At 50.0% G+C, this 18,542-nt stretch overlaps 1 protein-coding gene across 1 annotated transcript in view; it reads left to right on the top strand.

The window, feature by feature from the left end:
* The window catches only part of DUOX1 (dual oxidase 1), a 32,958-nt gene extending 14,647 nt beyond the window's left edge, over window positions 1-18,311 (top strand). The window contains exons 18-34 of the mRNA XM_081293601.1: window positions 381-566; window positions 2,702-2,927; window positions 3,186-3,279; window positions 3,536-3,711; window positions 5,705-5,774; window positions 6,187-6,312; window positions 6,909-7,087; window positions 7,362-7,592; window positions 8,092-8,191; window positions 8,437-8,486; window positions 9,910-10,037; window positions 14,202-14,355; window positions 14,732-14,964; window positions 15,173-15,331; window positions 16,498-16,653; window positions 16,757-16,885; window positions 17,583-18,311. Of these exons, the coding sequence (XP_081149727.1) occupies window positions 381-566; window positions 2,702-2,927; window positions 3,186-3,279; window positions 3,536-3,711; window positions 5,705-5,774; window positions 6,187-6,312; window positions 6,909-7,087; window positions 7,362-7,592; window positions 8,092-8,191; window positions 8,437-8,486; window positions 9,910-10,037; window positions 14,202-14,355; window positions 14,732-14,964; window positions 15,173-15,331; window positions 16,498-16,653; window positions 16,757-16,885; window positions 17,583-17,705 (2,520 nt within the window). The 3' untranslated portion in view covers window positions 17,706-18,311. The remainder of the gene's footprint in view (window positions 1-380; window positions 567-2,701; window positions 2,928-3,185; window positions 3,280-3,535; window positions 3,712-5,704; window positions 5,775-6,186; window positions 6,313-6,908; window positions 7,088-7,361; window positions 7,593-8,091; window positions 8,192-8,436; window positions 8,487-9,909; window positions 10,038-14,201; window positions 14,356-14,731; window positions 14,965-15,172; window positions 15,332-16,497; window positions 16,654-16,756; window positions 16,886-17,582) is intronic.
* The last annotated feature ends 231 nt before the right edge of the window (window positions 18,312-18,542 follow it).

Genomic DNA, 18,542 nt, shown 5'->3' with positions numbered 1-18,542 from the left:
TACCAGGGATTGAACCCAGTGGCACTCAAACACTGAGCCACATCCCCAGCCCTTTTTTGTATTTTATTTAGAGATAGGGTCTCACTGAGTTGCTTAGTGCCTCCCTGTTGCTGAGGCTGGCTTTGAACTCTTGATCCTCCTGCCTCAGCCTCCTGAGCCACTGGGAGGTGTGTGCCACCACACCTGGCTGTACAAATGCTTTTGAACTCACTCTGCACCTGTAAGCAAGCCACTTGAGCCCATATTCTCCTCTGTAAAAAAGAGATATGAGATATCTCTTTTGTAAGGGTATGTCTGTAGCCCCTCTGACATAATCCATGTAAAACGTCTAACTTCAAGAGGCCTTTACAAATGGTTATTCTCACTCGCTGGTCCCATAGGTGCTGCTGTTTGACCTAGAGGAAGAGCGGCAAGCGCTGGTAGAAAACCTACGGGCAGCTCTGAAGGAGAATGGGTTGAGCTTCCAGGAGTGGGAGCTGCGGGAGCAGGAGCTGATGAGGGCAGCTGTGACACGGGAACAGCGGAGCCATCTCTTAGAGACCTTTTTCAGGCACCTTTTCTCCCAGGTGTGTACATGGGATCAGATCTGTCCATGTGACTGTGTACTTGTGGTAGCATCCTTACCTGCACGAGGTCATGGTGTAGCTCCAGGGAAAGTCAACAATTCTGAGTTCTCAAATGACAATCAACTGTTAAAATTTGGGGCAAGTCACCAGACTTTACTGCAAGGAGGTGTTACTGCCACCACTGGAATCTTGTCCTCAGCTGTAAGACTCCAGGGAGCAAAGCCCAGGAATGAGGCAGAGCAAGACAGGCAGTGTGGGCCCCTGAGAGTTGTGATTCACTCATCCATAGGGAGCACAGCTGCCAAGGCGCTCTAGGAGTATTAATGTCTAACTTTCAAACTTCTGAGAGATAGTGAGAGGATCTAAGAAAGAAGAGAGGATGTAAAATTCAAAGACTGAAGTCCATATCTGATACCAAAATAAATAAATAAAAATATAGTCAGCCTTGGATCAGAGGAGTAGAGAAACATGGGGAATATAAGGTAAATTCAGCATGGTTCCTTCATTGAAGTTTATCATTCTACTGGGAAGATGAGATATGCATAGAAAGGAAGATAACTGGTAAAGGATGAAGGCTACAAAAGTGATCCAGGAGCCAGTTGTAGTGATGCACACCTGTAATCCCAGCTACTCAGGAGGTTGAGACAGTAGGATCATAAATTCAAGGTCAGCCTAAGCAACTTAGCAAGACCCTGTCTAAAAAAAAAAAAAAAAATGTACTGGAGTGTAGCCCAGTGGTAGGGCACCTCTGGGTTCAATCTCCATTACTGCAAAATAAATAAATAAATAAATAAAGTCATCCAATAAATACAGGGTCTGGGAGTTCAGAAAATATAGCAAGCCTTCAGTATAAGGTCATGATGGAAATGAGATTTAGCAAGAACTAAAAGATGGAAGAGTGTTGGCTCAGAAGAAAGGGCCAGAAGGTATATGCAAAGGTGCTCCACAGAAGGGCAAAATATTAATGTTTGAGAAAAAAACAAACATTTTGGGGGAGAGGATTCTTGTGGGAAGCTACCATTTAATGAACATTTACCCTATGGCAAATTTAACTCTCAAACAAGTTAAACATTGAGTAGGCACAAGAACCGAGGGACCCTCAGGTAGGGGACTCCTTGCCAGGGCCAAAGTGGGACCTAGGCACCTCCACTCAGTCCAGGATCCATCAAGCTATGGGAACCCCCTGTGCTGGGAGGTGGGAGGACTGCTATCTCCCTGGAGGTGGCTGACAATCCCTGATAGCTGCACAGTACTTTCGGCTTTCCAAATACTTTCCACACACCCTCTCTTGTTGATTCTCATAATAACCCTGTGAGATAAGTAGGGCAGGTGAGGAAATGAATCTCAGACAACTGAAGAGACTTGCCTGGGGTCATGCAGCAAACAGGTGGCAGAGTTAGCACATGAACCCAGGTCTCTTGCCTTCAGCTCTGGGCTCCTTCCACTAAAGTATCTTGTTTGAAGCTGCAATGTTTGCCTTACAGAACCACAACCAGACTTGATCTAAGCAGCCTATTTGATAGGCAGGAAAGACAGGTACTGTGGCCTGTGGCATGCCTGTTTCCCTTACTGTCTGTTTTCCTACTGGGGCAATCCATGGGTAGGCTGGAGATGGCATGTAAGGAGAATTTCCCTTTCCCAAACCCAGGTGAACCCTTGTCCTAGTTACAACTCTTTTAGATGTAAGAGAAACTCATATAAAGGAACAGTTGTCCCTGAGGATCCAGGTTGTCTTGGGAATAATTCTACAGGGAGGACTTCAACCTGGCCTGGAAGGCCTGGGAAAAGGAAAACTGTCAAAAACAAGGTCACTCCTCTCTCAGGCTGCCTCAGTTTTCTCTGTGTCTCTACTTTACCCTGTCTCAGAGCACGTGGAAGAAAAGGGTAGTCCACGTCTTCTGAACTTTCTTGTGCTCAGGACAAGACATATCTGGAACCTCTTAGTTCCAATGCCAAATGGCCAGCTTGGGTCAGGTGTGTAATCATAGAAGGCAGAGGTCCAGGACTCCATAGAACAAACATGGCCCCATGGACCACTCACAGGGCTGCTTCTGGAGGCATGCTGGATAAATTCCTTCAGGTCAAGGAAGCCTTGTCTCCTTCTCTCCCTCCCTCTGTTTGCTGCCCAAGTGCAGGTGCTGGACATCGACCAGGCAGATGCAGGGACCCTGCCCCTGGACTCATCCCAGAAGGTTCGGGAGGCTCTGACCTGTGAGCTGAGCAGGGCTGAGTTTGCCGAGTCCCTGGGCCTCAAGCCCCAGGACATGTTTGTGGAGTCCATGTTCTCTCTGGCTGACAAGGATGGCAATGGCTACCTGTCCTTTCGGGAGTTCCTGGACATCCTGGTGGTCTTCATGAAAGGTGAGGGAGGAAAAATGATTGTTCAGATAGGAGAGACTAGACAGAGACTGGAATGTGGCTGACCTGTTCCAAGTGAGGAGCACTGGGACCAGGTCTCCAGCCATGGTCACACCTAGGAATGCCCAGATGCCAGTTAAGAAGCAGAGTGACCCTTACCGTGTCCAACAGTGGGTCATTACACCAGTGTATGGCCCCTCTGCCTGGCCTGGGGGTTTAGGCAGATGGGCCACAGCCCTCCTCATGAAATCCTTCTCCCAGGCTCCCCTGAGGAGAAGTCTCGCCTTATGTTCCGCATGTATGACTTTGATGGGAATGGCCTCATTTCCAAGGAGGAGTTCATCAGGATGCTGAGGTTGGTCCTCTGGGATAGTCAAAAGAGTAAGCTGGGGCAGGACTGCCAGGGGAAGGAGGGGACATGAAAGGGAGAGCACAAAGGTAAAGGGTAAGTAGGGACCTACTTCTTACTCCTGAAACCAGAGTGTATTATGACTTTTAGGGCATTTGGGCTTCAGCCAACTGGGGCCCCATCATATAGGTGTTGAAGGCCTGGTGGGATGGTCAGCAGGCCCCTGTGTTTGGGCCTGATGGTGCCCTTCCCCCAACTCCAGGTCCTTCATTGAGATCTCCAACAACTGCCTGTCCAAGGCCCAGCTGGCTGAGGTGGTAGAGTCCATGTTCCGGGAGTCAGGCTTCCAGGACAAAGAGGAACTGACATGGGAAGACTTCCACTTCATGCTGCGGGATCATGACAGCGAGCTCCGCTTCACACAGCTCTGCGTCAAAGGTGGGGCTGCCTGGAAGGTGGGGCTGCCTTATCTCTTAGGCACAATGTCCACATACTTTTGGAAGTTCACAAAATTGCTTTCATTTCTTTTGAAATCAGAAGAAAAGGTGACTATAATAATGAATGTATTATAATGTGTCCAGCCTGGATTATATTTTTTAATACCAACACAAGTATAAAATTTATTTTTTGTTTTTGTGTGGAAAGTGGCCTAAGAAGGTAAAAGTACATGAAAATGTTGGAAGTCACGATGCAGCCTTGCTGGTGGTGTGGGTAGGGTCAGGATGGGTGGGAAATGGCTGGAACTCTGTTTCCCCTGGCTCCCTACCAAAGCCCCCTGAGCCCAGGGCAGGGAAGAGACAGTGTTTCCTTGTTATAGCCGTAGCTGGGCCAGGACATGTTCCCCTCAACTGAGGTGTCTGGTTGTGGGTGGTAGGGTGGTGTTTCTTAGATTTTTTGCCACTATGTCCTTAGGTTAAGTGCTCAGGAAATGTTTGCTGAGTGCCTCAAGACCTAGTTCTATTGTCCTTCTGCCTAATTCCTTCTCTACTGCTCTGACTCAAGTGGGCAGAGGCTAGAAAGAGTAAGGAAGGGGCCAGGTAGCAGGCAGGGAAGTCTGTGGCCTGCTCTGAGCTGTTACAGTGTTTTCTTAGCTTGAGAGTCTCACTGGGGCACATTACATTCAGACCAAACCCAGGTCCTCCTGGAATTATGACAAGAGGAGGGCAGGGCAGCCTCCATGGGGGACAGGAGCAAGTTAGACAGAATACAGATGAACTTCTGGGTAGGGCTTCCCCTGATCCTAGAGTAAAGGGAATTGATACCTGGTGCACGGGGTGGGGGTGGGGGTGTGGGACTAACACTCCTGATTCTTCATCTTTCCACCATTCCCAAGCAAGTAGGGTAGCGGGTACTTGGGCCTGAGGGCGGAGACAAGGAGGGTGCCTGAAACTGAACAAAGCCACAGAATCCCAGGGACATTCATCCCTGATAGGAACAGGCTTGTGGACTGATGAGGTTTAAGTTGAAAGCTAGCATTGTGTATTGTCTTGTCTTGATTGGCTTTTAATCATTGTTATGCTTTATTGTTTCCTCCACATTTTGTTTTATTTTAGGGTGGTACTGGGGATTGAACTCAGGGGCACTTGACTACTGAGCCACATTCCCAGCCCTATTTTATATTTTCCTCCACATTTTATTTAAAAAAAAATTAAACAATAGAAAGGAACAAGAACAGTACAGACAGCTCTTCACCTTTCACCTAGATTTGCCATTGCTTGCTGTTTGCCACATCAACTATTTGCTGAACCATTTGAGAGTATAGAAAGCTATACTTTGTTTTAAACACTCAGATTTCATTTAAATCAGCTTTCTTACTTTTGGCCTTAGCTACAGATGAGAGTCATCTTCAGGGTTGGTGCAACACTTGAAAGTAACCTGGAGATTCAGGGACTCCCCTAAGAACCTGGATCTGCAGCTCAGTCTTGCTCCACCCTCAGCACTCAACCCAGACGGAAACAATGGGGTGGCCCCTGGGAGGGTTTCCTCCAATATTTTATTATGAACATTTTCAAAAGAAAAGTAGAAAGAATTTTAGAGTAAGTTCCCATATACCTATCACCTAAATTCTACACTTAACTCTTGGAAGAGTTTAAGCAGAAGGGCCCTAAGCAGAGTTTTTGTGGCAGAATGGTCTTAGCAGGCAGGTTACATACAGTTTCTGAACTCTACCCCCAGGAGTGGGACTGAAGGTGACCTACTCTCAGGGAAGCCTGCTTGGCCAACTTAGTTTCAGGTCTTTCTTCTTTCTGCCCACCTACGGTTGGGTCCAGCTTCCATTGTGGACAAGGGCTGAATCTACTGGAGGCAGGGCCTCCACTGGACAGGGACCCGCTACGGTGTCTGAACATGGGAAGATGGGGTTGCTGTCCATTGAGCCAGACCCTCTTGGACTCGGCTCTAAGCTGCTCACTGGCCTGCCTCTCCATTGTAGGTGTGGAGGTACCTGAAGTTATCAAGGACCTCTGCCGGCGAGCCTCCTACATCAGCCAGGAGAAGATCTGGTGAGCCTCCATCTGGGAATGTTGAAGGGAAGTGTTGAGGAGTTGCCATTTCTCTCCCCAGAATGGCTGGGATTGGAGACACCACTATGTAGCACCTTCATACAAATTAGAAAAAAGGCAACCCTTACTCCAAGTGGACCCAGTCCTGTACCAGGGAAAGCAGAGAGCCTACTGATTTTAGCACTCCCTTGCTTCCTGGGCCAGACACCCTTGTGCAGGGCACAGGCATATGCAGAGTTCTCAGGTGGGACCTCCAGCTCATTCTCTCTCTGGGTTTCCATGGGAATCCTGTTGCCTCATCACTGAGTACTCTGATCCTTCCTGGACACAATGGATTTGGAGGCGGGACAGGAGCTTCAGAAATCCAATGGCTGTGGTGGCCAAGGTCCTATTACTTGCCATTCCTTCCTAGTCCCTCTCCCAGAGTTGGTGCTCGCTGTTCCCGCAACAACATGGAGACTGAATTGACACCACAGAAACTGCAGTGCCCAATGGACACAGACCCTCCCCAGGAGATTCGCCGGAGGTTTGGCAAGAAGTATGCCTGCTCTTCCTCTTAAGCCCAGGCAGTCCATCTGCCTCCTCAACATGTTATATACATACAAAAACATCTATTACTTGGTACCAGGCACTGTGCTCAAGGCTAGGGGTGCAAGCAGATAAATAATCCCTGTCCAAGAGTGTCATAGTCTGATGAGATAATCTGGTCCACTGATAAATACAATGTCCTGCTGAATGGTATAATGGTGGTAAGAGCAGGGGCTTCAGAGGTCAAGGAAGGTCTCACGTCTGCCCGGGAGGTCAGAGAAACCTTCATGGAGAAAGTTTTCTTGAACCTCCACTAAAGGCTGACTGTGGGTGACCTGTGGGAACTGGAGCTACAGACTGGGGAGGGAGCTGTCTGAGTGTGAGGGGACACCGGGGAAGATGAAATGACTTGGCCGTCCACTGACAGGCAGAGCACGCTAGAACCTTTGGGATCTGACGTCTGCTTCTGTGTGTCACTGGACACCCATTACTGGGAAGTGGGAGTGGAGCTGTTCCCTTGCCGCTTGGAGGCTCCCCTTGGGGAAGGGGGAGCCCCACTAGCATTCAGTCAGATGGGGCCAAGGACTAAGGCTCCCTGTCTTCCAGGGTAACGTCATTCCAGCCCTTGCTGTTCACCGAGGCTCACCGAGAGAAATTTCAACGCAGCCGTCGCCACCAGACAGTGCAGCAGTTCAAGCGCTTCATCGAGAACTACCGACGCCACATCGGCTGCGTGGCAGTGTTCTACGCCATCGCCTGGGCGCTTTTCCTGGAGAGGGCCTACTGTGAGTGATGGCCAGCCTGGGAAAAGGGCTGGTGATAAATGATGGCCTTGAAGGTGGGGCCTGTTGTGAGTGACAGACAACCCCTGGGGCGGGGCCTTGGGTTTGACAGCCTTGGGGTGGGGCCTGCCCTGGGCGAAGGCAACCAGTTGGGTGGGGCCTGCTAGAATGAAGACTTCTGGCCGGCCCGCCCCGTGGTGAGTGGCAGCGGCCCAGGGCCTGTGGTTGATGACCTCCCTAACCGCTCCCTGTCGGCCGCACTCTTCTCCATCCGCAGACTACGCCTTTGCAGCACACCACATGGGTATCACGGACACCACCCGAGTGGGCATCATCCTGTCGCGGGGCACGGCAGCCAGCATCTCCTTCATGTACTCCTACATCCTGCTCACTATGTGCCGCAACCTCATCACCTTCCTGCGAGAGACCTTCCTCAATCGATACGTGCCCTTCGACGCCGCCGTGGACTTCCATCGCCTCATTGCCTCCACAGCCATTGTCCTCACAGGCAGGGCCAGGGTGTTCTGGGGATTCTCTACTGCCCTCCCGCCCCCCTACTGGCTTCCCCTCCTCTTTAAGACCCTTCCTTTCTACCAGCACTTAACTAATGCAAATCTTGGATGTCCTCCACAAGGATGGAGTTGACCCTGGCTATGGTGTGAAGTGATCCCAGGAGCCCCGCATTGCCCTCAGTGCCTCTTCCCACGCAATTGAGGGCACCTCACAGCCTCCAGCTGACAAGTTACACTCCAGAAAGTGTATATAGCATATCTCTCCCAGTTTGTATGTTTCAAAACTTAACTCTGTGAGAGAAACCAAAAGATGATCTTCTAATGGTGTAATTTTGGCTTCATGTGCTGTGTTCATTGAGGTCTTGGGGGAGGCCATGAGATTTATTGCAGGTTAGACAACCAGACCCCTAAGGGCTTTCAGGCCCCTGAAATGTGGTGGGGTTTTCCATCTTGGGCTGACCCTGGCCTCACCACCCCTTGTCTGCTCTATTTTAGTCATACACAGTGCAGGCCACGTGGTGAATGTGTACCTGTTCTCCATCAGTCCACTCAGTGTCCTCTCATGCCTCTTTCCTGGCCTCTTCCATGATGATGGGTGAGTGAGTAGGTGGGGTTGGGGGTTGGAGAGGGGAGTCCTTGCAAGTGAAAAGAAACAAATCCTCCTGGCCCAGAGGAGAGTGTCCCCTTCCAGATTCCAGGGCAGACAATAAACAGCATGAGCCCTCAATCCCAGCAGAAGATTTTACTGGTGGCTGGGTTGGGAGCCTCCTCTGGAGGGTCCCTTCTGGAAGACCCAGAGCACTCTTCTCAGGGTTCTTTCTTGCTGTCCTTTCCACACAGGTCTGAGTTCCCCCAGAAGTATTATTGGTGGTTCTTCCAGACTGTACCAGGTGAGAGCCCTCTCATTTCTGACCTGGGTTCTACCTGCTACAGGGCATCCCAGACTCACTCCACTCTCAAGGTGAGCCAGGCTCTGCCCTCTGGCCTTGAGGACCCTCCTGGGCAGTAGGAGGTTTGGTTGACTCTGCATTCCAGTCCTCCCCTATCTGGGACTAGTTCCTCCCTTAGTAAGGGCCAACTAAAATCCTACTGTAGACTAGTTCTCAGTGGAATGGGAATGGACCCCTCCCTCCAATATACACATCTACTGTGTCAGCAGCTTTGAGGAATGCTGTGCCCCAGATAAATGGGAGAGGGATCAGGCTCTTTGTCAAGCCAGACAGAAGCCCACTACTCCTTGTAAAATGTCTTCACAAGGACTGTTTAGAGGCATATTCCTAACTCCCTTAATCACCCATTTTAGAGCTATTAGCTGTGAATTTATTCAAACTCCTCTTGAATCTATTTGTATTTTCAACTGATTCCCTCCTTGGGGGAACACATTTTCTATACTGGCTTTACTCTGTGAAACAGCATGGATTTTTTTTTTAATCCTAAAATGCTCTGCTTTGAACTTCAGAAGTTGCTGGCTAATTCCTGCAAACTGGGATTTGGTGGATAAGGCTGTGTTTATGCTCTCTTCTCCAATCAGGACTTTTACAGGCTTTGGATAGATCCCTTCTTAACCTTTGCTTTCCCGTATTGTAGGACTCTAATCTTCCTAATTTCTGCTTCTCTCTCCCTTGATCACCTGAGGGACCATTCTTTGTTCTCCCACCCCTACCCTGGCTCTGGTACTAGCCTCCCATGTACTGCTGGCCTGGCCTGGGATTCTCTATGAAAAAAAGAGGCTTCCTACCAACTTGGGTCTAAACCCAGGGGTTCTGGTGACGAACAGGGACAGTGTGGTCCCATAAACACATTAATGGTACCAGTACTCATGCTGTGTGCTATGGCAGCCACATGGAGTGGAACAGAGATGAGGAACAAGCCTTGACCTCAAGGAGGCAGGGCCTGAAATTTCCAGTATCTGGCCCAGAAAGCCAGAGTAGCCTGTGCATTCATTCATTCAGCACATATTTATACAAGGCATAGGGTGTTGCTGGCCCTGCAGTAGGCACTAGGCTAGTGATGAACTAGCCTAGCCAGACCCTTTGATTATGGACCTGAGAGTTAGCTAAGTGACAGACATTTAAAAAAACGTTATAACACAGATGGAAAATGGCCATGGTGACAAGGGTTTTGGAGGATAAGTAGAGTTGAAATGAAAGAGTCTGTGATCATTGGTGTGGAGGGAGAAGAACAGAGGAAGATGCTGGGGCTTTCCCACCCCCACTTTTGTTAATGAAACAGAGAAGGAACCCTGATCCTGGATGCCTTAGAACTCTGCAAGGCACTGCTCCTTTGCCCTTCACACTCTTATTCACTTTGCAGGTTTCACGGGGGTCGTGCTGCTCCTGGTCCTAGCCATTATGTATGTCTTCGCCTCCCACCACTTCCGCCGCCGCAGCTTCCGGGGCTTCTGGCTGACCCACCACCTCTACGTCTTATTCTACATCCTGGTGAGAGCTTTTGGCTGTGAGCCAAGCCAGCAGGGTATGAGCAGGATGTTCCCAGGGAGGCAATGAGAGTTGAGACATTAGTTCTCCACCTGTTAGTTATTTCCAGTATCCTCTTCACTTCTCCACACACCTCTTTGAAGATGGAGATTACAGTATGGGCCTCTCCAGTAGGCTGACACCATTTGCAGCCTTGGAAGATCTTCCTGGCATGGTTTTTGCAGTAGCAGCCCTGCCAAGCTGATTTACATTCCTTGTAAACATGCCCACATCCCTTCTGCCCGGTCTTTCCTTCCTTTAGGTGGCTGGTTTGGGCTCGTGGGTAGACAGACTATCTGCACTTTACAGAGCTTCACCATTTCAGTGAAACTTAAATGCATTCTGCCACTTTTGCTTTAACCCTGTTTTGGGGCACATTAGCCATTCCACCCAGATAATTGCCACCGTAAAACTCCCTCAAAACAACTTCAGTTGAACTGCTGTTATGACAGATTCTTAAAATACCACCTATCCCCTCTCCTTAACCTGGGTCCCATATCACACTTCCTTCCCATTCCCTCCCTACTCCTGTTCCCTTCACCCTCCCCTGAGCTAGTCTCTGACTGCTTCACCTGGTTGGTTCCTGAGCTAACTCTGACCTCGGTCCCTTGTTGTGGCTCTGCTTACCTGCCTTCCTCAGGAACACAGGCAGTTTCCCAAGGAGCACCCTTAGGGCCTCACTGAGAAGTTAAACCAAGTCCCAAGGTCCCAGCTGTCACCATCAGTTGATGATTTGACTAGCAGCATTCAAGGGGCCCAGAGCCCCTATGACTACCCTCTTTATCTCTAGGCAGAACTACACACAGGGGTCTCCTTTGTTACGAGACAAAGAGGGTGTGCTTCATTGCCTGGGTCAGGCTGGTTCCTGTTGTCTGACCTGCCTCCTCCTAGTAGCTGGGAGGAGGTTCTGTTTCCATCTTGCCTGTGACTTAGCCCTTCACGGTTCTGAGGAAACTACCCAACCTTGACTTAGGGTATTTCTTAGAACTGATGATGTTTGTTTGCCTTCTTTGGGAGCTGTAGCTCATTTATTCCTCTATCCCACCTTCCCAGTGATGAGTGGAGCCCTAGTATCCTTGACTACTGCTTCTTAGCTGTAGAGACAACATTCTTGTTCCTGGCGATCAAGCAGTTTATTTAAACTAGTGGGGAGACCAGAAGAGTGGCCAGCTTGGCTCCTAAGGCCAAGAACCCTTTCTGATTCATTCCTGGGTTGTGAGCATCACTAGGGTTCAGAACCACCTTTACTGCCAGCAGGAAAGTCAGGGGCTCAGAAAGGCACAGACAGCTCTGCTGGACAGTCCTACTCAGGCAGCTTTTTTTTTTTTTTTTTTTTGTACTGGGATTGAACTCAGGAGACACTCAACTACTGCCACATCCCCAGCCCTATTTTGTATTTTTCTTTCTTTCTTTCTTTTCTTTTCTTTTTTTTTTTTTTTAAGAGACAGACTCTCACTGAGTTGCTTAGCACCTCACCTTTGCTGAGGCTGGCTTTGAACTCACTATCCTCCTGCCTCAGTCTCCTGAGCTGCTGGGATTATAGGCATGTGCCACCACACCTGGCTACTCAGGCAGCTTGAGAGTGTCTCACCTAGGTGGAGTCAGGGGCAAAGCACCTTCTTGCTTCCTACTTACCCCAGGGTTGGCCACTTGACTTTGGGCAGATAGGACCCTAATGTAGAGTAGGCCCTGAGGAAGAATGTCTGAGCTCCTAATCTGGGTTGTTGCAGGTGGGACTAGCATATCAGAATAGAGGTGCTCCATCTACCACCAAGGCCCTTTGGCCGGCCAAGGGTCTTCAGCACTTTATGGCATAAAAGGAAAACCAACACACAATGGGGTGTATAACAGGAGGATGAAGTCACCCTACCATTGTACTGAGCCTGGTTGGATGTACTGAGCCAAGGCTTTGGAGCCTTGGGGCTGGGTGTATGCTCCTTGATGAAAGAGGAAGTTGGAGAAAGCAGAGCCGGTTCAAAGAGCTCAGAGAGGGTTAGTCTTATGGGGGAATGTTCAAGAATTTGGGAACACTCAGCTGGGGGGAGGGATTCCTGAGTGAGAGACCAGAGTTCAGTTGAACATATACCTGTGGGAGGCCCAGCAGAGGAGGAAATTCTAACCCCTACCCTTCAGAATTTAGGATTTGCTGCAGAGGTAAGTGCCCACACTTGAAAGGATTAGAGTGAACACACAACAGAGGATTAATTGCTGAGCCAAGTGTTCCCAACAATTAGGAATGGGAATTCAGGGAGGAGAGTTTCACTTGGGCTAAACTGATTAGGGAACACTTGGGGGAGAAGCTTGGACTTGGGCCAAAGCTTTAGGAGAGATCATCTAAATGGTGACAAGGCTGAGTGGAAACTCAAGAGTGGCTCAGGTAGAAGGAAAGGCATGAGCATAGGTGTGGGGGTGGGAATGGTGACAGGGTATTCAGAGGCAGCAACAGGTCTGGCCATGGATGGCTGTAGAGCATTAGGTGGTAGGACAATGTAGTGACATGAGGTTGCAGCTGAAGCTGAGGAGCTGTGGCTCAGCTCAGAGGTCATGACATATATGCTAGAACACAGACAGAAAACAACAGAGGATGAAGAAACCAGGCTTGGGTAACACCCATGACTGGAGTAGCAGAAGGAACGGAGCCAGTGGAGGAGCTGAAAAGTAAGTGACCTGAGAAGCAAAGAGGGAGAACCAGTAGAGCATTGTCACAGAAGTGGTGGAGGATGGGGGGAGGAGCGAGGAGGTGTGGTAGACAGTAGTGCCACAGGCTGCCAAAAATGGGAACAGACATGGTCTGAAAGGATATCTTGGAGTTTGGCCATTTGTGAGGCTGGTGAGCCCTCAGTGAGCAGATCTTAAGGACAAGTGGATGTGGAGCCACACTGACCCAGCCAGACTCAGGAGCAAGTGAGTGGGAAGAATGGGGACACATAGTGTCTAACCACAGAAAAATTTACTAGGGAAAGGACCAGAGCTGGACAGTAACTGCCAGTCATTTCAGGGAAAGTAGGGGACCAGTTAGTGTTCATAGTGTCCAAAGTGGGGTGGGTAACCGGGCATGGTGATGCATGCCTGTAATCCCACCTACTCAGGAAGCTGAGGCAGGAAGATTGCAAGTGCAAGGTCAGCTGGGTAACTTAGTGAAACCCTCAACAACTTAGTGAGACTCTCTGTCAAAAGAAAAAACTGGGAATGTACTCGGTGATAAAGCTTCCCTGGATTCAATCCCCAGTACTACCAAAAATAAAAAATAAATAAATGAATAAATAAAAAATAAAAAATACTTGAGGATGTAGCTCAGTGGTAAAGCTCCCCTGGATTCAATTCCCAGTGCAAAGGGGTAAAATCTTTTCCCCAACAGTTGTTGAGTGCCTACCACGTGCCAGCCAAAATGCTAGGAGCTAAGAGTATACTGGCAAACAGTCACTACCCCTTCAGTCCAGTGGGGAAAACAACAGTAAACCTATAAGCGATTGTGGATGACTGTGGATGATGACAAATGCTCTAAGGGAGTTGGCAGGGAAATGTGATGGTGAGGACCAAGGGAAGGCCCTAGAAGGTGGCATTTCTACTGAGACCTGAAAAGACAGATAAAGGTAGTCATGGGCCAGGGGAAGGTTAGCCCAGGCAACAGCACAACAGGAGTGAAAGTCCTGAAGCAGAAAGGACTTTCTGTGTATGAGGAATGGGGCAGGGAACTGACTGGCAGGCAGATATAGAATACTGCAGAGCCTCAGAGTGTAGTGGAAGGTCACCAAGGCTTTCTAAGCTGAGAAGGAAATGATAAAATGCATTCCAAAAAGTCACACTGGCTGCCTTCAAGAGAGTGGTTTGAAGTGGGGTAAGACCAGTTAGGAGGCTACTGCGTGGGTCCAGGTGGGAGCTGATGTGGTTTGGTTCAGGGTGGTGACAAGGACATGGAAAACAGTCTCATTCCTATGGAATGCTTTGGAGGATGGAATTGGGAGTGATTGGGTTTTAGAAACTGGAAGGAGTGTGGCATGGTGAGGTGGGATTGGGTGTACCAGTATTGGCTGTACCAGGGAGGGATGTGGGGTCTAAAGCCTGAGCTGGCACCATACCCTGTTGTGGAGATTGTTAGGTCTGAGCTATGCTCTTTGCTCTCTTCAGCTCATCATCCATGGCAGCTTTGCTCTGATCCAGCTGCCCCGTTTCCACATCTTCTTCCTGGTCCCAGCATTTATCTATGTGGGAGACAAGCTGGTGAGCCTGAGCCGGAAGAAGGTGGAGATCAGCGTGGTGAAAGCAGAGCTGCTGCCTTCAGGTACCAGCCTGGAAGCTGTTAGGGGACCAGATTGGTGTCACTGAGGCAGCCAACAGGGCAGGGGTAGATCCTGAGACAGACAGTCTCCTGGCCTGGCCCAGTAAGGGAAGCAGGGAACGGGGGTGATAGTAGGAAGAATCTGGTGAGAAATGCTCTCTGCCAGGGGACCTGAGCCTCTCTCACCACAGAGTGGACAAGCCCAGGCCAGGCTGCCCCTTGCCTTGCTGACCCCCACCTTCTCTTCAGAGTGACCTTCATGAGGGGAAGCCTCCTTGTCATATTCCAGAAGCAGATCTGAGACAATAATTGGAGAACTCTGGAGGCCACATTATCACTGGGCTCAGAGTAGCAGCCTCTTATTTCCATCCCTCCCCAGGAGTGACCCACCTGCAATTCCAGCGGCCTCAGGGCTTTGAGTACAAGTCAGGGCAGTGGGTGCGGATTGCCTGCCTGGCTCTGGGGACCACTGAGTACCACCCTTTCACACTGACCTCTGCGCCCCATGAGGACACGCTCAGCCTGCATATCCGGGTGGCCGGGCCCTGGACCACTCGCCTCAGGGAGATCTACTCACCCCCAACGGGTGACAGCTGTGCCAGATACCCAAAGGTGCTCAGATCCAGGCCAGATGTGCCACATGTTCCCATGTCCCCTTAGGTCCTGTAGCACCAGACTCCCCACTGTGTCCTTCCTTTTCCCTAGATATTGCCACAACTGCCCCCCCCACCCCAGTTCCCCTCATTCCATACCCTATCTGCCTTTCCTTGCTTACCATTTCTGGCTTTAAAACCTTTTGAACCTACTACCCTCCCTACAGCTGTACCTGGATGGACCATTTGGAGAGGGTCACCAGGAGTGGCATAAATTTGAGGTGTCAGTGCTGGTGGGAGGGGGCATTGGGGTCACCCCCTTTGCCTCCATTCTCAAAGACCTAGTCTTCAAGTCATCAGTCAGCTGCCAAGTGTTCTGTAAGAAGGTGAGTGCCCCTTTCCCACAGCTACGACTCCCTCCATCATTGGGCCCATCTTTGCTTCTCTCTCCTGACTCTCTTCTTGGACCCCTTGTTCTTGGTGTATTCAATGGGCAAGGGCAAGTTGGCCTGAATCCAGGGGTTGATGGTAGGTGGGGAGGTGGCAGAGTATCCCCAGATCCTGAAGGACAGAATGGGTTTGCTATGCTTGCAGGTTCCTGCTTGGTTTCCAAGGACTCCTCTCCATTATGGGGTGATCCACATAGGATTTGCTTCTGGGAGTTTCTCTCCAAGAAGGACTGGAAGGGCTTAAACAAATCTATTCCTTCTTACAAAGGAGGCCAGCCTTTGGAGCATTGTTAGCTGGGAGAGGGAAGGACATGTTTGGGGTAGGGCATAAGTGAAACTGACTCAGCTCTCAAAAGGAAGAGGAGGGGGAGAGGCAAGGCAGGGCTGGTGGATGGGATTGGCCCCAGGAACACAGCCCAAGCCCTAAGGCCCCCTCTTCACAGGGCCTCTTCACTCCAGGCTGGACCCAGTGGCAGGCTCCTGCTTGTCTCTCTGGGCCTGGCAGGTGAGTCAGGGGTGCGGGAATGTGGAGGGCAGAAGCCCAGCCCATATGCTGTCAGCACTCAGAGAGTGACAGCTCCCTTCCTCTATTCAGTGCCAGCTCTGCCTCTGCTCCTTAACTCACACCTCTTAGCCCAGCTTCTACCCCTCAGAAGCTGGAGTGAGCTCCCCCACTAGAATGTCTTTGAGCTCATTCCTATTCCTTTCAGGCAGGTGGGCCTTCCCTGAGGCAGCTCTGTGGAAAAAAAAAAAAAAAAAACCCTCAGCTGGAAGCTCTCCCTCTGGGAAACCTCTGGTGAGCAGCTTCTGGCCAGAGCAGGGCTCACTGGAGGGAGTGCTAGGACAGGCTCAGTCTGAGACTGCTGCTTGCCACTTAACCGACCTTCAGCACTCAATTGCAGAGGGTCCTTTTGTCTGGCTCCAGGCTACCTCTTACTTCTACCTCTCCATCCCTTGGGGCAACTCCACCTCTGACCTTCAGAACCCAGGCTGTCTGGGAAGAGGCATAAGCTGACTAAGGCTGGAAGAGTTCTGTCTATGAGGAGAACCTTGGGATGCAGGGATCCTGAGCTGAGGTCCTGAGTTCCAGCTTGTGCCCCCAGATCTACTTCATCTGGGTGACACGGACCCAGCGGCAGTTCGAGTGGCTGGCTGACATCATCAGGGAGGTAGAGGAGAATGACTGCCAGGACCTGGTGTCTGTGCACATCTACATCACCCAGCTGGCTGAGAAGTTTGATCTCAGGACCACCATGTTGGTAAGGTCAGGGCCAGCCAGGCAGGCCAGGTGAGCCACCATTTGGGCAAAGAGTTGACCCTGGTGTGCCTGGCTGTGACCTTCCTCCATCCCTCCCTCCCCAGTACATCTGTGAGCGACACTTCCAGAAGGTGCTGAACCGGAGTCTGTTCACGGGCCTGCGCTCTGTCACCCACTTTGGCCGCCCCCCCTTTGAGCCTTTCTTCAACTCCCTGCAGGAGGTCCACCCACAGGTTGGTCCACCTCATATCCAGGTTGTATTCACCTTTATTGTCTGGGATCTGAGCAAAGCTCCCAAACCCCTACTGTATCAGGAAGAGAGTTGGCTATTGATGAGAATCTATCCCCTGGGATGGGATAATGGAATGGAAAAGGACAGATGTGGGGGTCACCCTGAATGCTAAAGGAAGGATTCTGGCAATAGGGACTTAACTGACTGTTAAGCCATGATTCACTGTCCTAAAGCAAGAACTCAGTAATCAAGCTAGTCCTTGGCATAACCTTAGGGATACTTTCTCCATTAATACTGAGTCAGCCTTCATCCTGGACATAGCTAATCTTTACCATGAACACTGGGCTAGCCACTGCTCTCTTAAATACTGGGCTAGACCTCAATAAGACACTGAGCTACCATTCAAGTTGAACATTAATTAACCCAGCCCTTCTTAGAAACACTGGTCTGGCACATACCCAAACCAAGCTGGATTTACAAACATTTCACCATGCATGATACAAAGTAAATCTTCATCAGGAGCACTGGAAGGGCTCTTGCTGGTCTTTAACCAAAAAAAAAAAAAAACAGGAACTAGCCTGCACCATGAACATGAACCTAGCCATCCCGCTGAACACTGATCGGGCCCTCCTTGTGAGCACTGAGCTGTTTTTGCCTCTGAACAATGTGCTAGTCTTCACCTCTTCCTTCTGAAATAGGTTCGGAAGATTGGAGTATTTAGCTGTGGTCCCCCTGGCATGACCAAGAATGTGGAAAAGGCTTGTCAGCTCATCAACAGGCAGGACCGGACTCATTTCTCCCACCATTATGAGAACTTCTAGGACCACATACCCTGGGGCTCTGCCCACTGCCCAGCCCGACAAAGCAGAGGTTTGGGCCTGTCTGCTTCTGGATACTTCAACCCTCTCCTCATTTTGACCTCCCAGCTTGGTCCAGATGGCTCAGTCATCATCACATGTGTGCTGTTTCTCTAGGCTCAGGAAGAGCCTCAGCCTGGAGAATCAGGGACACTATCTAGGAATTAGAGGTTGGGAAGTAAGGGAGCTATTGGTTTGGGGCAGTGAAGCCTCTTCTTCCAGACTAAAGAAAACTAAACAAAACTAAAACTCAGAAAGAAGACAAGCGTAAGGAGAGAGAGAGAGAGAGAGAGAGAGAGAGAGAGAGAGAGAGAGAGAGTGTGTGTGTGTGTGTGTGTAGGGGACTATGAGTCAAAAGATGAAGTGGGGACACAGATGCTGGCATCTTAGAACCCTCCCCACTCCTGACCTCCCTCTCTTCTAGGCTCCCCAATTTCGAAAGGGCTGGAAAATGCCTTGGAGCGGGTAGAGGCTGGATCCATAGCAAGAAATTTGAAATTTACAAACTTTCCCTCAGCATCCCAGCCTAACAGCACAACTGACCTTCTCTCTCAAGTTTTAAAATATGTAGTGTAGGGCTGGGGATGTGGCTCAAGCGGTAGCGCGCTGGCCTGGCATGCGTGCGGCCCGGGTTCGATCCTCAGCACCACATACCAACAAAGATGTTGTGTCCACCGAGAACTAAAAAATAAATATTAAAAAATTCTCTCTCTCTCTCTCTCCTCTCTCACTCTCTCTTTGAAAAAAATAAAATATGTAGTGTAGTCAGACCCCAGGCCTGATAACTATCTATGCAGTGCT

The sequence above is a fragment of the Spermophilus citellus genome (assembly GCF_964194105.1).
Source record: "Spermophilus citellus genome assembly, chromosome: 4".
Taxonomy (NCBI): domain Eukaryota; kingdom Metazoa; phylum Chordata; class Mammalia; order Rodentia; family Sciuridae; genus Spermophilus; species Spermophilus citellus.
This window is presented reverse-complemented; position numbering and strand designations above follow the sequence as displayed.